At 40.5% G+C, this 14033-nt stretch overlaps 2 protein-coding genes across 6 annotated transcripts in view; both read left to right on the forward strand.

Annotated features, from left to right (window-relative positions):
• The window catches only part of vstm4b (V-set and transmembrane domain containing 4b), a 38359-nt gene extending 30370 nt beyond the window's left edge, over positions 1 to 7989 (forward strand). For all 3 annotated transcript variants that reach the window (XM_041066457.1, XM_041066456.1, XM_041066458.1), the window contains one exon: positions 637 to 7989. In XM_041066457.1, the coding sequence (XP_040922391.1) occupies positions 637 to 762 (126 nt within the window). In that variant the 3' untranslated portion in view covers positions 763 to 7989. The remainder of the gene's footprint in view (positions 1 to 636) is intronic.
• Positions 7984 to 12830, forward strand: lrrc18b (leucine rich repeat containing 18b). Of its 3 annotated transcripts, none has more exons than XM_041066459.1 (4): positions 7984 to 8977; positions 9667 to 9742; positions 10610 to 10871; positions 11602 to 12830. In XM_041066459.1, the coding sequence occupies exons 2-4, from the start codon at positions 9723 to 9725 to the stop codon at positions 12046 to 12048; spliced, it is 729 nt and encodes a 242-aa protein (XP_040922393.1). In that variant the 5' UTR covers positions 7984 to 8977; positions 9667 to 9722; the 3' UTR covers positions 12049 to 12830. The 3 variants fall into 3 exon arrangements, with proteins under 3 accessions (XP_040922393.1, XP_040922394.1, XP_040922395.1); XM_041066460.1 differs by having other exon boundaries at positions 10613 to 10871; XM_041066461.1 differs by lacking the exon at positions 7984 to 8977 and adding an exon at positions 10249 to 10283 and having other exon boundaries at positions 9676 to 9742.
• Positions 12831 to 14033: the final 1203 nt, after the last annotated feature.

Raw genomic sequence — 14033 nt, forward strand, 5'->3', positions numbered from 1 at the left:
TTTGGAGAAAACTTTTCTAATAGTACACATACATTTGTACCTTTAGCTTAAAACACGCAAGGAAAGCAAGGCATTCCTAGTGAGCGTGCCATTGTTGTTGTCTAAAATATACTGAAGAGCAGCCAACATGTGACAGCAATGCCTCCTGGCAAAAATACCAGACAGTGTCATAAAATGTGCCACATAACCCAGGTTTAATTTTCATAATTGTCACTGGAATAAAATGGCTCAGTGGCAACTTGGCATTTTAATGGCACCAAATTCTAAATGAAGTAATTGAATTTTGGCAGCCTCAACCCAGAAGTCCTGTAAGGTGATGTCTGCACGCATCCTGCTCACATTTACCAAACCGAAGCTGTAAATCAGAAGAAAACCAAAGAGAGTTTAGAAGTTTCGAAGTGTTCTTGTCAGTATTCATATCTGACACTGCAATGTCATTTGAGCAAACAGGATAAATCTACAGCATCTTCAGTCCTGTAATTAACTTAATGGAGCTCTGCATAAAAATCTATCCCAACCTTCCTTGTCCTTTTCTCACCACCAATACCACTTCCCTCCCTTCCCACTTCCCATTCCCCTTCACCTCCATCATTATTTTGCTCTTCCCTCCTCCCTCCTCTGTCTCCACATCTCTAGCCAAGGATAGTGGAGGAGAATCTGACCTACGCAGAGTTGGATCTGGTGAAACCAATTCCAGAAACCAAGGCATCACGTAGCGGCACTGTGTACGCTCAGATACTGTTCGGAGAGCAGCAGCTATGAAAGAAACACAAACACACACACACATACCACTAGTAACTGTGTCTAATGTAAAAAGGGTTGTCTATTTATAGTCTGTATTGTTTTGTATTCAGATGGTTTGTGAAGGACAAAATGTGTAACGTCTCAAAATTATAACAAAATTGTAGATATAATTTTATATGAACTTTGATATAACTTTCTTTTATGTGAGACCAAGGTGCAAAAGGGAAACGTTTTATATACTGGTGGTATTTTTCTTTTTTGCACACGTTTGTATCCTGTGTAGCTCAAACTGGGAACACAACAGAAGACTACAGTGCTGATTTACATCAGATTTATCCATCATCACAGTCAAAAGGGAGACTCAAGATTTGAATTTACAAGGCTAATCTGAGCCTGTCTGATTATATCTAACATGCTTTAGTCAATATTTGCAATGTGATGTCAGCAGATTATTAGCTTAGCTTAGCATAAAGAGTGGAAGTGTTGCGCTTCATATAATGATATAGCAACATACTGGTTCCTGTGATATCCTCTTTCGCATTTCTTTAACACACACTTAAACAGTGAATTGTGGGAAACCCCATCGAGAGTAAGCAGATTTATGAACAAGAGACTAAATAAATTAGAGACATCCATTGTTATGAATGTGAACCACTGCATTTTCAAATGTGATTTACTTCTAGTGTGTTCCCAGCATTATCTGCCTCACAACATCTGTGTTCAGTCTGTCTGTTTTTGTGTGTCAGGCTGCAGTTTATAATGACCACAACTCCACAGAGTTGATATTAAAGTAGCGATTAGCCCCCCGACCTCCCCCTCACAGGCAAGTATGTGAGACCATGCGAGCCCTTTCATCTGGTGCCAACATCAACTTAACAGGCTGTTAGTGACACACACATATGTATACATACATGCAAGGGTGGAGTTGCATTTAGGCTCAACACTCACTCCTCTAGGATCACACACAAAGGCACATACTGCAAATCCAAAAAGCTGCAAACAATTGTGACACCTGATCCACAAACAGGGACAAACTAAGACCTGTGTTTGGGCTATTACACATTTATGTAAGTCACAGTTTACGTAAAATTTTAAGGTGATTTTGTTGCTTGAGATGAGATAAGAGCCAGAGGCCATATCGGCTGTAATCCAACATACCTTTGCTACGGTCTCCTTGCTTTCTCACTTTCCATGAATCTTAGCGTGAAAGTGCTTAGGACTCTTTTTCCATTTAATGATCCTCTGGATTCAGGCATGGAAAAAGCAAAGGAGAGTTTTTTAAACAGTGAACTTGAAACCCAGACACAAAGGCACCGGATCCCTCCCTTCCCCCAAGACTTCCACTATCTTATGTGGAGCTACCCATGCAGATGGAGCCCTACCAGTGAAGAAGTCGCACTTTCTTCAGCATTCTTGCCTAAGTCCCTCTGAAATCCACCTTCAAGTGGTGTTTTGCCCTGTTTTCAGTTGTCAAACATCAGCTAAACTTGCAAATAATGTGGTAGTTTGAGAGCGTATATAGTCACTCGAGTAAAATAATTTGACTCCTATGTAGAACATTTAAGAATGAACTTATATGTGGTATTTGCTTCAGAGTTACTTAACCAATTTCTAAGAAAGTAGGTATCAACTATGGTTATCTAGCTCACAGCTAATCTGCACATAAAATTCAGTGGATCTGTCTTTTGGTTCCGTCTCCTGTCACCAAAAAGACAGATTATCCTTGTCTTTTTGATATAGAGATGTATGATTGTAGCCTCAATCAGTCGTTGTAGCACAAAGGCTGACGAACAATACAGCTGCCTGTCACTTGAAGAAGCCCAACAAATGCAATACAGGACAAAGTTTTCCATCTGCCACTGCAAATTTATAACAAAATCCTACAGCAAGCTTGCAGCTTTTGCCTTGGACATTTTTCCTTCCCCTCACTGTGTATATCATATGCCACTGTTGACCTCTGCATCTGTTAGCATTCCAATTTTCCATTGTTGTCCTCTTCTGTTCATTTCAGTTGCACAGTGTGCATTATCCCTATATAAAATGACTGAAAGTGACCTTTCAGTGGTGGGTAGGAGTGTCTTAAAAATGCCCTTAAACTGTGAAATGTAAAGTTTCTTCCAGACCACACTGTCCTTAATGGGAGTCCTCTAACTAGAACCATGTGTGAATGGTGCCTCTGCTCTCTTGTTCTCTCTGTTCCTCTCTCTCTCTCTCTCTCTCTCTCTCTCTCTCTCTCTCTCTCTCTCTGCCTACCACTGACCTCTGCATTCATCAACATTCCCGCTTTTCTGCGCTTGTTCATTTTGTACATTTCAGTAAGTGAAATAAATATGCTGTAAAAGTGGATGTAAGCAGCATGCTGCCAGAAAGCTGTTCCTAGCCATGCTAGCCGCGTGGTTCTTTGGATGAAAATATTCCATTGCTGTGGTCCAGGCTGAAATATTGTGTGTATATATATTACAGTAACATAGCTGGGCTCCTACTTGTCCTATGCCCTGTTAACTCCATGAAAGAAGTATGGTCCTAGTTCAACCACTAAACATATCTGACTGATATATATATCATATTTGCACTCAGGGCCCGTAACCCAACAGCAGAAGATCCTACAAAACTGTGATCCTCAAGCTTCCACATGCTATTAATATGTACTGATTGTTAGGAGGATCTATGCTGTGATTCAGCTCAGATCTCCCAGTCCTAGTTGGTTTTCTCCTCCATGTTGGCATAAAAAGTAGACGTGAGAGGGGTGCATCTAGGAGCCTGGATGGGTGTCAGCTAGTCTTGTGGCAGGGGAGGCGCAGTAATGAGAGAGGGGGAGATTTAAATGTTGGGTTTAGTTTACTCGCAGCCTCCAAATTATTTTCGAAAGGAAAAGAGAGGGGAAAGCTCCCTGTGTGCGTAAGACAAAAACGAACCCCAGAGATTTTACAAAACTGTCTCACCCACAAAGAAAACACAGGTCAGTAGGTAACTTGATTTTGGGGGAAGTGGTACAAAAGCAACAAATTATAATAAGTAAAGTAAATAGAATTCTGATTGTTGGGTGGGATTGTTTAAAAGGAAAGAGGTGAAAGGAGGAAAAGATGGTTTAAAAGGAGAAATTCCCCCTTTGTGTGGGGAAAAGAAAGGCAGATAGACTCTTTGGTGTGGGATGAATTGATGCTAGTTGCTTGTCTGAGCACAAAGCAGCAGACTTTGCAGACGCTTCCTCAAAAAGAAACAACTGATGTCACCAGCAAAACAGCCAAACAAAACCTATTGTTAGAGCTGAAATCCTTGTGTGTGTGTGTGTGTGTGTGCATGCCATCATGTCAGTCCATAGAAAATACAATGCATAGTAAACACACAGTCTACAACCATCATATCCTGTGAGGTTACAGTAATGCATAGCTACGCTGGCCTCAGGGCAAAAAAGAACATAATGAAAGACTTCAGCAAGTGGAAATCACAGGAAGTAGGAATTAGAGTAAAGCACCAAACTGGATGTCCCATAAGCAACTTGTATCCACTGTCCACTGTTGAACGGTCAGTCCATGTCGGGGGACTGACCTTGTCCTCTGTGATTCCTTCTGTAAGTACACAGCAGAGCTCTAAGGTCATGTCTTGACCCGGGTCCATTGGGGCAGTGCCTGCAGGCCCTCAGAAAACACAGTCAAGTGCACTGTGGGACTGTTGTTGAGAAACAAACTGCAGACTCAAAAGAAGAGCTCGACTGGCCTGTGCAGCTATTTACTCAAGTTAACCTGTGTTTCTCACTGTCCAGTGTGTCCAGTGAGGTTAAAAACACATACTGTGTTGGTCCGGTCATAAATTTGGAGGAGACTGCTTGTGTTTTTCCACGTTCCTGGAGGATGACGAGGAAAGAAAACATCAGGAAGGCTTTTTCTCCTCGTTCTGTTCCTGCATGGTAACAAATAAAGTAGCTCTGAAAATGGGGAGGGAGGCAGGCTTACTCCTTTTTACTCCTAAAAATATAATTTTTAAAGCTGGCATCTGTCTCTAGAAAATCAGAGTTGATTATGTCATTTGGAGTTTCTGATGTTAAAGAAAAAAGAACTGGCAGAAGTTGTAATGCAAGTGAGATGCATAAGAAAAAAAAAACATAATAGCTCATCACAGCTTGTTGGAAACTCCAACAGCCTGGCTCTTGTTTTGAATCCAGCAGCTTTTTTATCTTCGTCTCACGCTTTGGATGTGTTTGACAGACGTGCAGTAACCGATGGGGCATTTCATTACAGGATTTATTAGTCTGCAGCAAGCATGACTGTCATCTCTCAGTGCTATGATTCACTCTGCTGCTCAGTGGAACTGTGGGCCGAGCAGAGCTAATGAGAAACAGCCAGTCTCGGGCTCACCGGCTGGCTGCCTGTCACCCCTCTGAGCTCCCCAGAAGGATGATCTCATACTACAATGGCTTTCAGGGTTGTTAACAGCCAGTGAGGAGAGAGTGGTGGGGGTGCAAAGATGTCAGTGATAAAGCCAGTGAAGTCAGAAAGAGGTTTCCCCCTGACTATGGAGTTTAAACTGTGACCTGTGGCTGTAATTCAATGTGGATTGTATTTTTCATAAAACTGAGTATCTGTATATTAATGGAATTTAAAGAGTAAAGTGAAAGGTGTCACCTGTGGAAACAAATCTGTGGAGGAATCCCCTCAGTTCTGGACAGCCAGCTTTTCAGTGCCTTTTAGCTTGTTGTTCTGGTTTTTAGGAGTAAGTCTCTGGGATTCTGATCCACTTTCACTGCTCTCATAGTGTGGAGGCAGCAGGAATGAAACTGCAAACAGAAGAAATTAGCAAGTAGTTAGAGAACATGGTGGAGCATTTACCTACTCAACACCCAGATATTTACTTCAGGAGTTGGTGGAGAGCAAAATAACTATAAAAGACATTGACAGCTCCATGTTTCCTCAATATGGAAATAAACAACTGTTTTGCCGTCTTTTTGAGGTTATAATATGTCAAACATGTGGTTTACAGATACTGTGCTGCTCCCAAGTGGCCGAAAATCTATTCTATTAATTCAGGTCAATCTAAGAAAGAAAGAAAGAAAGGCCGACGAGCAACTGAAACTTTGATATTGTGACTGTACTGAGCTGTACATGACAGCTCAGACTGCTGACAGACTTGATATACTGCTGAACTGAAGACAGTCAGAATGAACACGGGATGTTGCAGACAAGAGAACAGTGATGCATTCACTGGCTCTTGTGTGCACTGAAGTGAAATTAATTAAAACCATAACATCTGCATAGTCAGTGACTACAGTCTTTAAATTGAACTGAACAACAGGCAAGTTAGTGGAAATGATTGGAAATGATTGAAGCCTCATACCCAATGACTGATGACTTTATGGCTTCTGATTTAGGCTCTGAAACAGCCAGACGTTTCTGTGTAAACAGCGCCAATAAAACAAATCCCGATCCAGTCAACACATTCATCAGCTACCACACGACTGACTTACTCAGAAACACTTTCTCAAACGCTAAGTGAGTTTTTCATCAGATCCCTGTTCCCCAAGTGAGACGTGGATAAAAAGGAAAGGAGTTCTTTGAACTTCCAGCCCCGAAGCAAAAACAACACAACAGTCACATAGTTAGACGAAAGGAAAAGCCACATCCATTCAAAGCTTAGATAAACACATGAATGCCTCTGCCCCCGTGGTGCCAGCTTTCCTAAACATGTCCAACAAGCTATTACTCATCTCTGCACAAAAGCAGCTTTGGCCTTGTTTTGAATTAGAAGGCCTAAACAGTAGTGCATAAAGAAGACAAAGTATGCAGAAGCACGCTGGAAAGGAAGGAATCACAAAGTCCCTGTAACAAATCCTGGAGCCTGAACTCAGCGCTGTGGTTCATCCCATTTATCTGATCCTGAGAGGGATAAAGACACTTCCTTCTGCCTGGATTTATGTGTTGCTTTTCATGCTGTCTGCATCCTGTAAAGGATGACTGAGCAACAATTCATACAGTTACACTTATTTAGTGTCCTCTGTAGCTCATGGAACTGTTTCCCTGTGCTGATCACAGACTGGTCTTGTGCAGCAGTTTTAAAGGGAAGTGAAAACATGAAAACATGAAGTGAAAACATGCCACCACAACAAAACTGAATAGCATTCAGTGACGATTTGCCACCATGCATGCAATGTGACCATTCTGTTCTTTTTGTGGTTTGGACAGAAATAAGCATTTCTGGTCAGTGTGGTGGTTTCTGTCCAGTATCAGTTTATTTCCAAACTTCAAATCAAGTGTCTGGCTCAGGGGGATTTAGTGGATGTTAAGAAGTGAATTGAATTTCTGGTTTGTTTTCCCCAACTAGAAACTTATAGATGACTGTTCTCCAGTTAAGTTATTTCAATCCATTGCAGGTAACAGAAACAATAATTTGTTATATATGAAGTGACGATGTTAAACCTGACAAACACCATCAGCCTTTCCAGCTAAATGTTTCCAACCTTGGTCAGTGTGCTATGTTTAGTTTTTAACCATGTTATTGAATCATATAAAAACCATTTAGGGCATTTAAGGCTTTTACCAAAGCTTAGTTATATCATGAACTGGGAAAAGTGAACAAGTTCAACTCACAAGTCTGAGCAGGAAACTTTAGAGACATTTATTATGAATGTATTAGTAATAATATGAACTGAAACAAGACTCATGGATGATGTGTTTATGTGTGAAACCATGCTGGTGACCAACAGGCAGATGTTTGAAAATGCTGTCTAGCAGCTGAGAAAGACGACAGGAAGGAAGGAAGGAAGGAAATGAATAACTGAAACAGGAAATCCTTGCTGTTAAGTTAGTAAATTGAAATACCGGGATGTAGACACATGACATCAGTGCCGGGGTTGTCCTTATTATTAGTATTTCTATATATCTTTGATTATCTGCTGCTGTTTCTGTCCCTGTATGTTTGATTCTCTCTTTGATAAACTGAAGACATACATTTAATATAATACAGTAATATTAAATGTATGTCACACACTATAAAGTAGATGTAAGCAGTTATATATGGACATTGTTGTGTGTTTAAAAACACAAATTCCTTTGTTTTCCTTTAGAAGGAGACCAACATTTATACATTTTTATATCATGTAATTTATTAAACAATTGGATGAATGATGGACCAAACATATTTTTTAAATGGTTCATTTCTTTTAGCAAAAAAAAATTAGTAACATGAATGAACATTGGGTAACATGAAAGTGTGTGTGTGTGTGTGTGTGTGTGTGTGTGTGTGTGTGTGTGTGTGTGTGTGTGTGTGTGTGTGCGCAACCTAATAAGTAGAATTTGATAAATTTCATACTGAAATGTTATCATATCTATTGTCATTAGCTACTTTGTAAGTACTTTGTAATATTTTATTACACAACACTTCATCACATTAGACAAACTGCTGCCCCTTTGTACATTTTCTTGATCTATTTCATAAATCAAAACTACATATGTTCTGAAATTAAATCTCTTTTTCTTTTCTTTTCTTCCCTGTCTCTCCAAGTCTGTCAAGCTCACAATTGCTTGTACATGCATTTACACACACACACACACACACACACACACACACACACACACACACACACACACACACACACACACACACACACACTGCTCACATTTCTCGTCATTAGACGTAATCTGAACTGCTGTGTACAGTACCTCACTCAATTAGGTCAGCACCATTTCCTCCAGTGTGACCTGCATATCTCCCGACCTGTATATCACACTGCAGAGGGAAATGACTCAGGCTAACAGACCATATCATGCTGTCGCCCACTGTTCCAGGAGAAATAAATGACTGGAAGACAGGGGCAAAAAAGCTGGGAAGTAAAAGGGGTTTGGGTTTGTCTGTAGTTTAACATTACAAAAAAATACAGCATTTTGTGGCCACTTTTTCCCCACTCTACAATACCACGGCCACAGAGGAGTCTAACATCAAATCCAAGCAGATTTTCTTCTTCCTGTAGCATGATCGTATTTACTGCAATGATTCAAGTCAGTGTTTATATGCACATGATATTCTCTTCTTAATGTGGTAACAAACATCATATGCCTGAACTACTCACATTTCTCTCTTTTTTTCTTTATTATTCCTTATTCCTTATTGGACGATGATTCACAAAATGTATTTCTATTTTTCCTAAACAGCAGTAAGAAATCTGATTTCAGAGATGTTTTGCCCTGCAGCCTTTTCAGGGATGTCTGTTTCAAGGATGACTGGGAACTGCACTGATTTTGAGGTAAAGCAACATGATGCTGTGATTTATGCAGAGATAACACCACCTACTGGCAGGTCGGAGTTACTGCATGATATTCACAAAGGGAAAGTGCAACATATGAAATGCATCAGACTAAATTTAGTCATGTCACAGCTGAGTAATGTCTGAGGTGAGACTACAGTATGTGATACACTATACTCACTGCTGACAGAAGTCTGTGTGTGTGGTGTGTGTGTGTGTGTGTGTGTGTGTGTGTGTGTGTGTGTGTGTGTGTGTGTGTGTGTGTGTGTGTGTGTGTGTGTGTGTGTGAGAGAGAGAGAGAGAGAGAGAGAGAGGGAGATACCATTGCAGCCGTGTGACCGCTGTATCATATCAAAGCTTGAGAAATGGGTCAGACTGGAAAACTATTTACAAACACCGAAGTTGGAATTAAAGGTCAAAGGTTAAATCTCTCTTTTGTGTGACATTTCAATACATTATCAGTATATTGTATCGTTATGTAATGTGTGGGGTTTCAGCACAGTTTTTCAATGCCTGCTGGAGGAAAATGTTTGGACAAGCGTTGTTGAGAATAAAATTCAGTCAGTTTATGGTGTTTCTAACAAGTATTTATTTTTTAAAGAGATTATCATATTTAATTTGGCCCTTTCAGAGGAAAGAAAAAGAACCAGAATCTAATATTTTCCTTCTTTTTTTTTTGTTCTCATCAGATTTTCTGAGCATCTTTGAACTTTCCTTGGAAACCTTCCACTGAGACCCAGACAAAATGCTTCATGGACAGGCAGGGTAAGTCTCACTGCTTTTTTTAGACACCTGGCAACCCTGAGTCTGTTCAGGAAAATCATATCCTCCACTGCCGTATACAGCCGGTGAGCAACACTGACACATTGTCATATCATTTTTATTTAAAAGAGAAAGAGCCTAGAAACAGTTGTTGTAATTTTTTAAAATCACTTCTAAGTACAGACACCAGAGGAACAAAGTGTCCTGCCGTAGCTGCTCCCAGCCAGAAAGCTTAGCTCACACAACAGTTGCCTGGGAACAAATGAAAACAAATGCCATGTTCAGTCAAGTGAGTCCAGGCCACAACTCCAACGTGTCTGACAGACAGCTACTGCTCAACATGTCAGCTCCTTCCTTGTCGAACAGCTACAGTCAGACTGAAGTCTTTATTTACAACTCTCTTTGGGGGCGTTTTGATGTAGTTTACTGTCCTCAGGCCGAAGAGGAAGACAGACAAAAGACACAGTATCTGGACTCTTAATCCTTTTTGTCTTTTTCTTGGGATTCAGTGCACTGGTTTTAAGGAGCAAACTTGTTAATGCTGGTAAGGAAAAGGAGTTTCTTTGATTGTTAATTTCTAAATAAGAAAAAATATTCCAAAATGAAAATTATTCTGACACTTTCAAACAGTACTGTTCATTGAGTGTATTTACAGTGGAGTAAAGCCCCCGCAAAGTGTTAGTTAATCTGCTTTGTCATGGAACAATGGGTGATAATGTTATGCATATTTTATCTCGGGAGAAAGGTAAAACTTTGTCTACTGTTACAGCTGGCTGGTTTGAGCTGTCAGCTCCTCTGTCACAGCACGGTGCTGAACACTGTTAACTACAGACTCTGTCATTGTCCACTGTGTCTTCTGTCTCCCTGCAGCAGCATGGCCAAAGGAAAGAAGAGCAAACAGTCTAAGGGAAAGACAATCACCTTGAAAATGGCTCAGAACTGTGTGGAGCTGACGCTGGACGGTAAAAGACGTCTGGACCTCAGTTTCAAGGAGCTCACCACGGTGCCAAAGTGCATGCAGAAGCTGTGTGACATGGATGAACTGGACCTGAGCAGGAACCTGATTGGAAAGATTCCAGACTTTATTGACTGTTTCATCAACGTCAGTGTTTTGGATCTGCACAGCAACTACGTAAGTATGACAGGAAGCTGAGAAAACGAAGCTCCAGGAAGCATCTGTGGTTTATTTATTAGATCTTGTCACTGTTTCTGTGTAAAACTTGAACCAAAATACTAACAAAACTGTAACCTCTTCTATTAAACACTGAACCAGGGTTTTATTTAAAGGAGCATTGCATCAATTTTACACATAAAGGTCAGTTTACCTGTCATGTGGAGTGATACCAGGTCTGTTGTTTCCGGGGCTCTGAAGGAGCTTTGTCAAATCTAAGAATCAGGATCAGGATTGGCTCGACTTTGGCTGACCTATCAAGGGAAACACTGTACTTATTTGCAATTATTATTATTATTATTATTATTATTATTATTATTATTGTTAATAAATATTATTATTTTGAAATTTATTTTTTACTTAGTCTAGTGCAATGGAACTGGTGTCCTGGGGCCTTTGAAGGTCATGAGACATATCTTTTAATAGTTGTATGGTTTGTGTTATTTTGTGCCACACAATGTTACATGCAGGAGATGGATTCCATATTTATCCCAAGTGGCGGTGTAACAGAAGGCAAAAAATGAGCTGTGGGCCTCTGTGGGTTCGTTTTTAGTTTGTGGATACTTGATGAATGCATTTTTCGAAATATGTGCCACAAGAACTCAGAGTAAGATGAAAGAAAAAGTAGATTACAAATTCCATGAAATGGTTTTGTCGTCTATTACAGAATGTGTCCCTGTTTGTGTTGCAGCTGGAGCAGCTCCCTGTGACTATCGGCCGTCTCCAGAACCTGCAGGTTTTAAACCTGGTTAACAACCGTCTGACAAGCCTCCCCAGCGAGCTTGGCCTGCTGAAGAAACTCCACACGCTGAATCTGGGTGTCAACCAGCTGGAGGCTCTTCCCACCTCCATTGCAGCGTTGAAGGAGCTCCGCTACATCGGCCTCTCTGACAACCGATTCACCCGCGTCCCCGTCTGCCTCTCCAGGCTGAACAAACTGGAGAAGGTCAACCTGGACAGGAACCCCATCCTCACTGAGCAGACGCCCAGCCATGAGTCAATAATGGTAACAGAGAGGCTTTACCTGGTCAAAGAGAGCTTCCTGTGTGAGGACTGCCTGAGTAAGTGCCAAACAGAGAGGAAGAAGATGGAGGATGTGGTGAAAAGCGAAGAGCCCAGCCTGGGCCTCACCTGGTAACTAAGGGAGACAGGGAGATGTAGAGATAGTTTTACTTTAAAAAAAAAACACACACATTCATCCAAAGCATATATGAAATGTCACATAGTTATTTATTACTCCTTTTATTTTCCTCTCCATAAACTCAAACACTTGGGATGATTTCACACTGTACAGGACCCATAAACTGAGCAGCTTTAACTTACACCACAGCACCATCTGCTGTTTTCACAGACAGGATCATCAAACAGGTGTAAGATACAGTGTACTATATATGTTATTATGAGCTGTCTTTTATGGAGCTGGTAAGGGGCTGAAGGACAGCAGAGGGACATGGTCACTTGTGAACACAGTTTCACAGTCTTATAGTTGAACTATCAAAATTAAAAATAATATTAAAATAACTTAGCTGAACATCCAGTGGGCCACTTTGATCACAGACAACCTACCTAAACCTTCACTTCCCTGATCTTCTCATTTACGGTGGTTTCATTTGTGACACATGCAGATTTTAAATGCATTGTAGGAAGTGAAGTATGTTATGTTAGTCAGAGCAGTGTGAAGCACCACTGATTCATTATTATCCTACCTGATTAAAATCACTATTCTGTAAATAACTACAAATTCAATCTGGATTTCTTTTGTTTTTACATTTAAACTGCAGCATTAATTCTACCACTATGAGTTTCTGAAACATTTAGGACAAATTTAAAATTTTACTCTAGTCAAACAAAAAAAAAAAAAGGCTCTTGCTTTCGCTAAGCCCAGAGGATGAAGGCTATAGCTTCTGCCCTCTGTTTTTTCCCCTTTAACTTATTACCAGGTCACAATTCAATCAATTCTTCTTCACTCCACTGTCATCTGCCTTAATACGTGCACAGAAAGTCAATACAATCTGAGAACGGAATAACCTCAGAGGTCTATGTCATTCTGTTTTTACCACTTCGCTGAGCTGAAGAGTGCTGAGTAGACTGGATTAAGATCTCAGCAGATAGACTCATTAAGGTGCAATACCCGCCTGGTATTGACTCAGCCATACTGTGAGACCGAGTGTTATAGGCAAATGTAAAGGACAGAAAGCAGCATGCTCCTTCTTAAAAAATAAACCTGAGCGTTGAGATTGTGATGGATGTGACAGTTAAACCATTTACAACACGCAAAACATGCTGCTGAACAGACAATGTTATAGTTAGTACTTGCTGCTTCTGCTATTGTGTTTATAGCTAAACAGCATCAATTTTATGGAATGTATGTATGTGTGTATTCATTTATTTTTCATGGTGCTATTTTCCACTTGGTTTGTTAGTGTGATCTTTATTTAAATGGCTCCTGCAGCTAGCTGGAGGTCCGTCACAGCTGAACAGTCTAATGTTCTTTGCCCAGTGTTCCTGGACTCATGGACACGGTCAGAACTATTGAAAATCAATTCACACACATGCACACATATATAGATGTGCTGTCTTTTTGTTTATCGCTGCTTTTTCGCTCAGCCATTCCATCGGTCTCTCCATCCCCCCACTCTCTCGCTGGGCATCAATCACCCAAACACACACAGGGAGGCACAATGAATGAAACAGAAACGCTGTAGAGGCAAAGCTACATGGCCACAAATAGAACCTAATTCATTTTGATTGCATGGCCCAGGCGCCGTTATTGGCTGAGATAGAGGGCTCTTGGACTTTGTTACATTATTAGAAATGAAACCTGGAGCTCTTGATGGAAAGTCACTGTGGGACTTTCCATCAAGTCAGTATTCTTCTACCATTTATATTTTTACGTGGGGAAATATTTTATTTGTGTCATTTAAAGTACAACAAAGTAATGGCCACATTCATTTTAAGACATCCATGGTGCGTCCATCATTAGCTGAATGGCTTTTAAAAATATCCAGCTAAATTCAAAATTAAGTTGACATTATTATTATCATGCAAATTTCTTAAACCTATATTAATCTTTTTTTTTTTGTCCACTTGGGGGCAGTGCAACTTGTTCCAGGCAAGTTGTGC

The sequence above is a fragment of the Toxotes jaculatrix genome, chromosome 21 (genome assembly GCF_017976425.1).
Source record: "Toxotes jaculatrix isolate fToxJac2 chromosome 21, fToxJac2.pri, whole genome shotgun sequence".
NCBI classification, from domain to species: Eukaryota; Metazoa; Chordata; class Actinopteri; family Toxotidae; genus Toxotes; species Toxotes jaculatrix.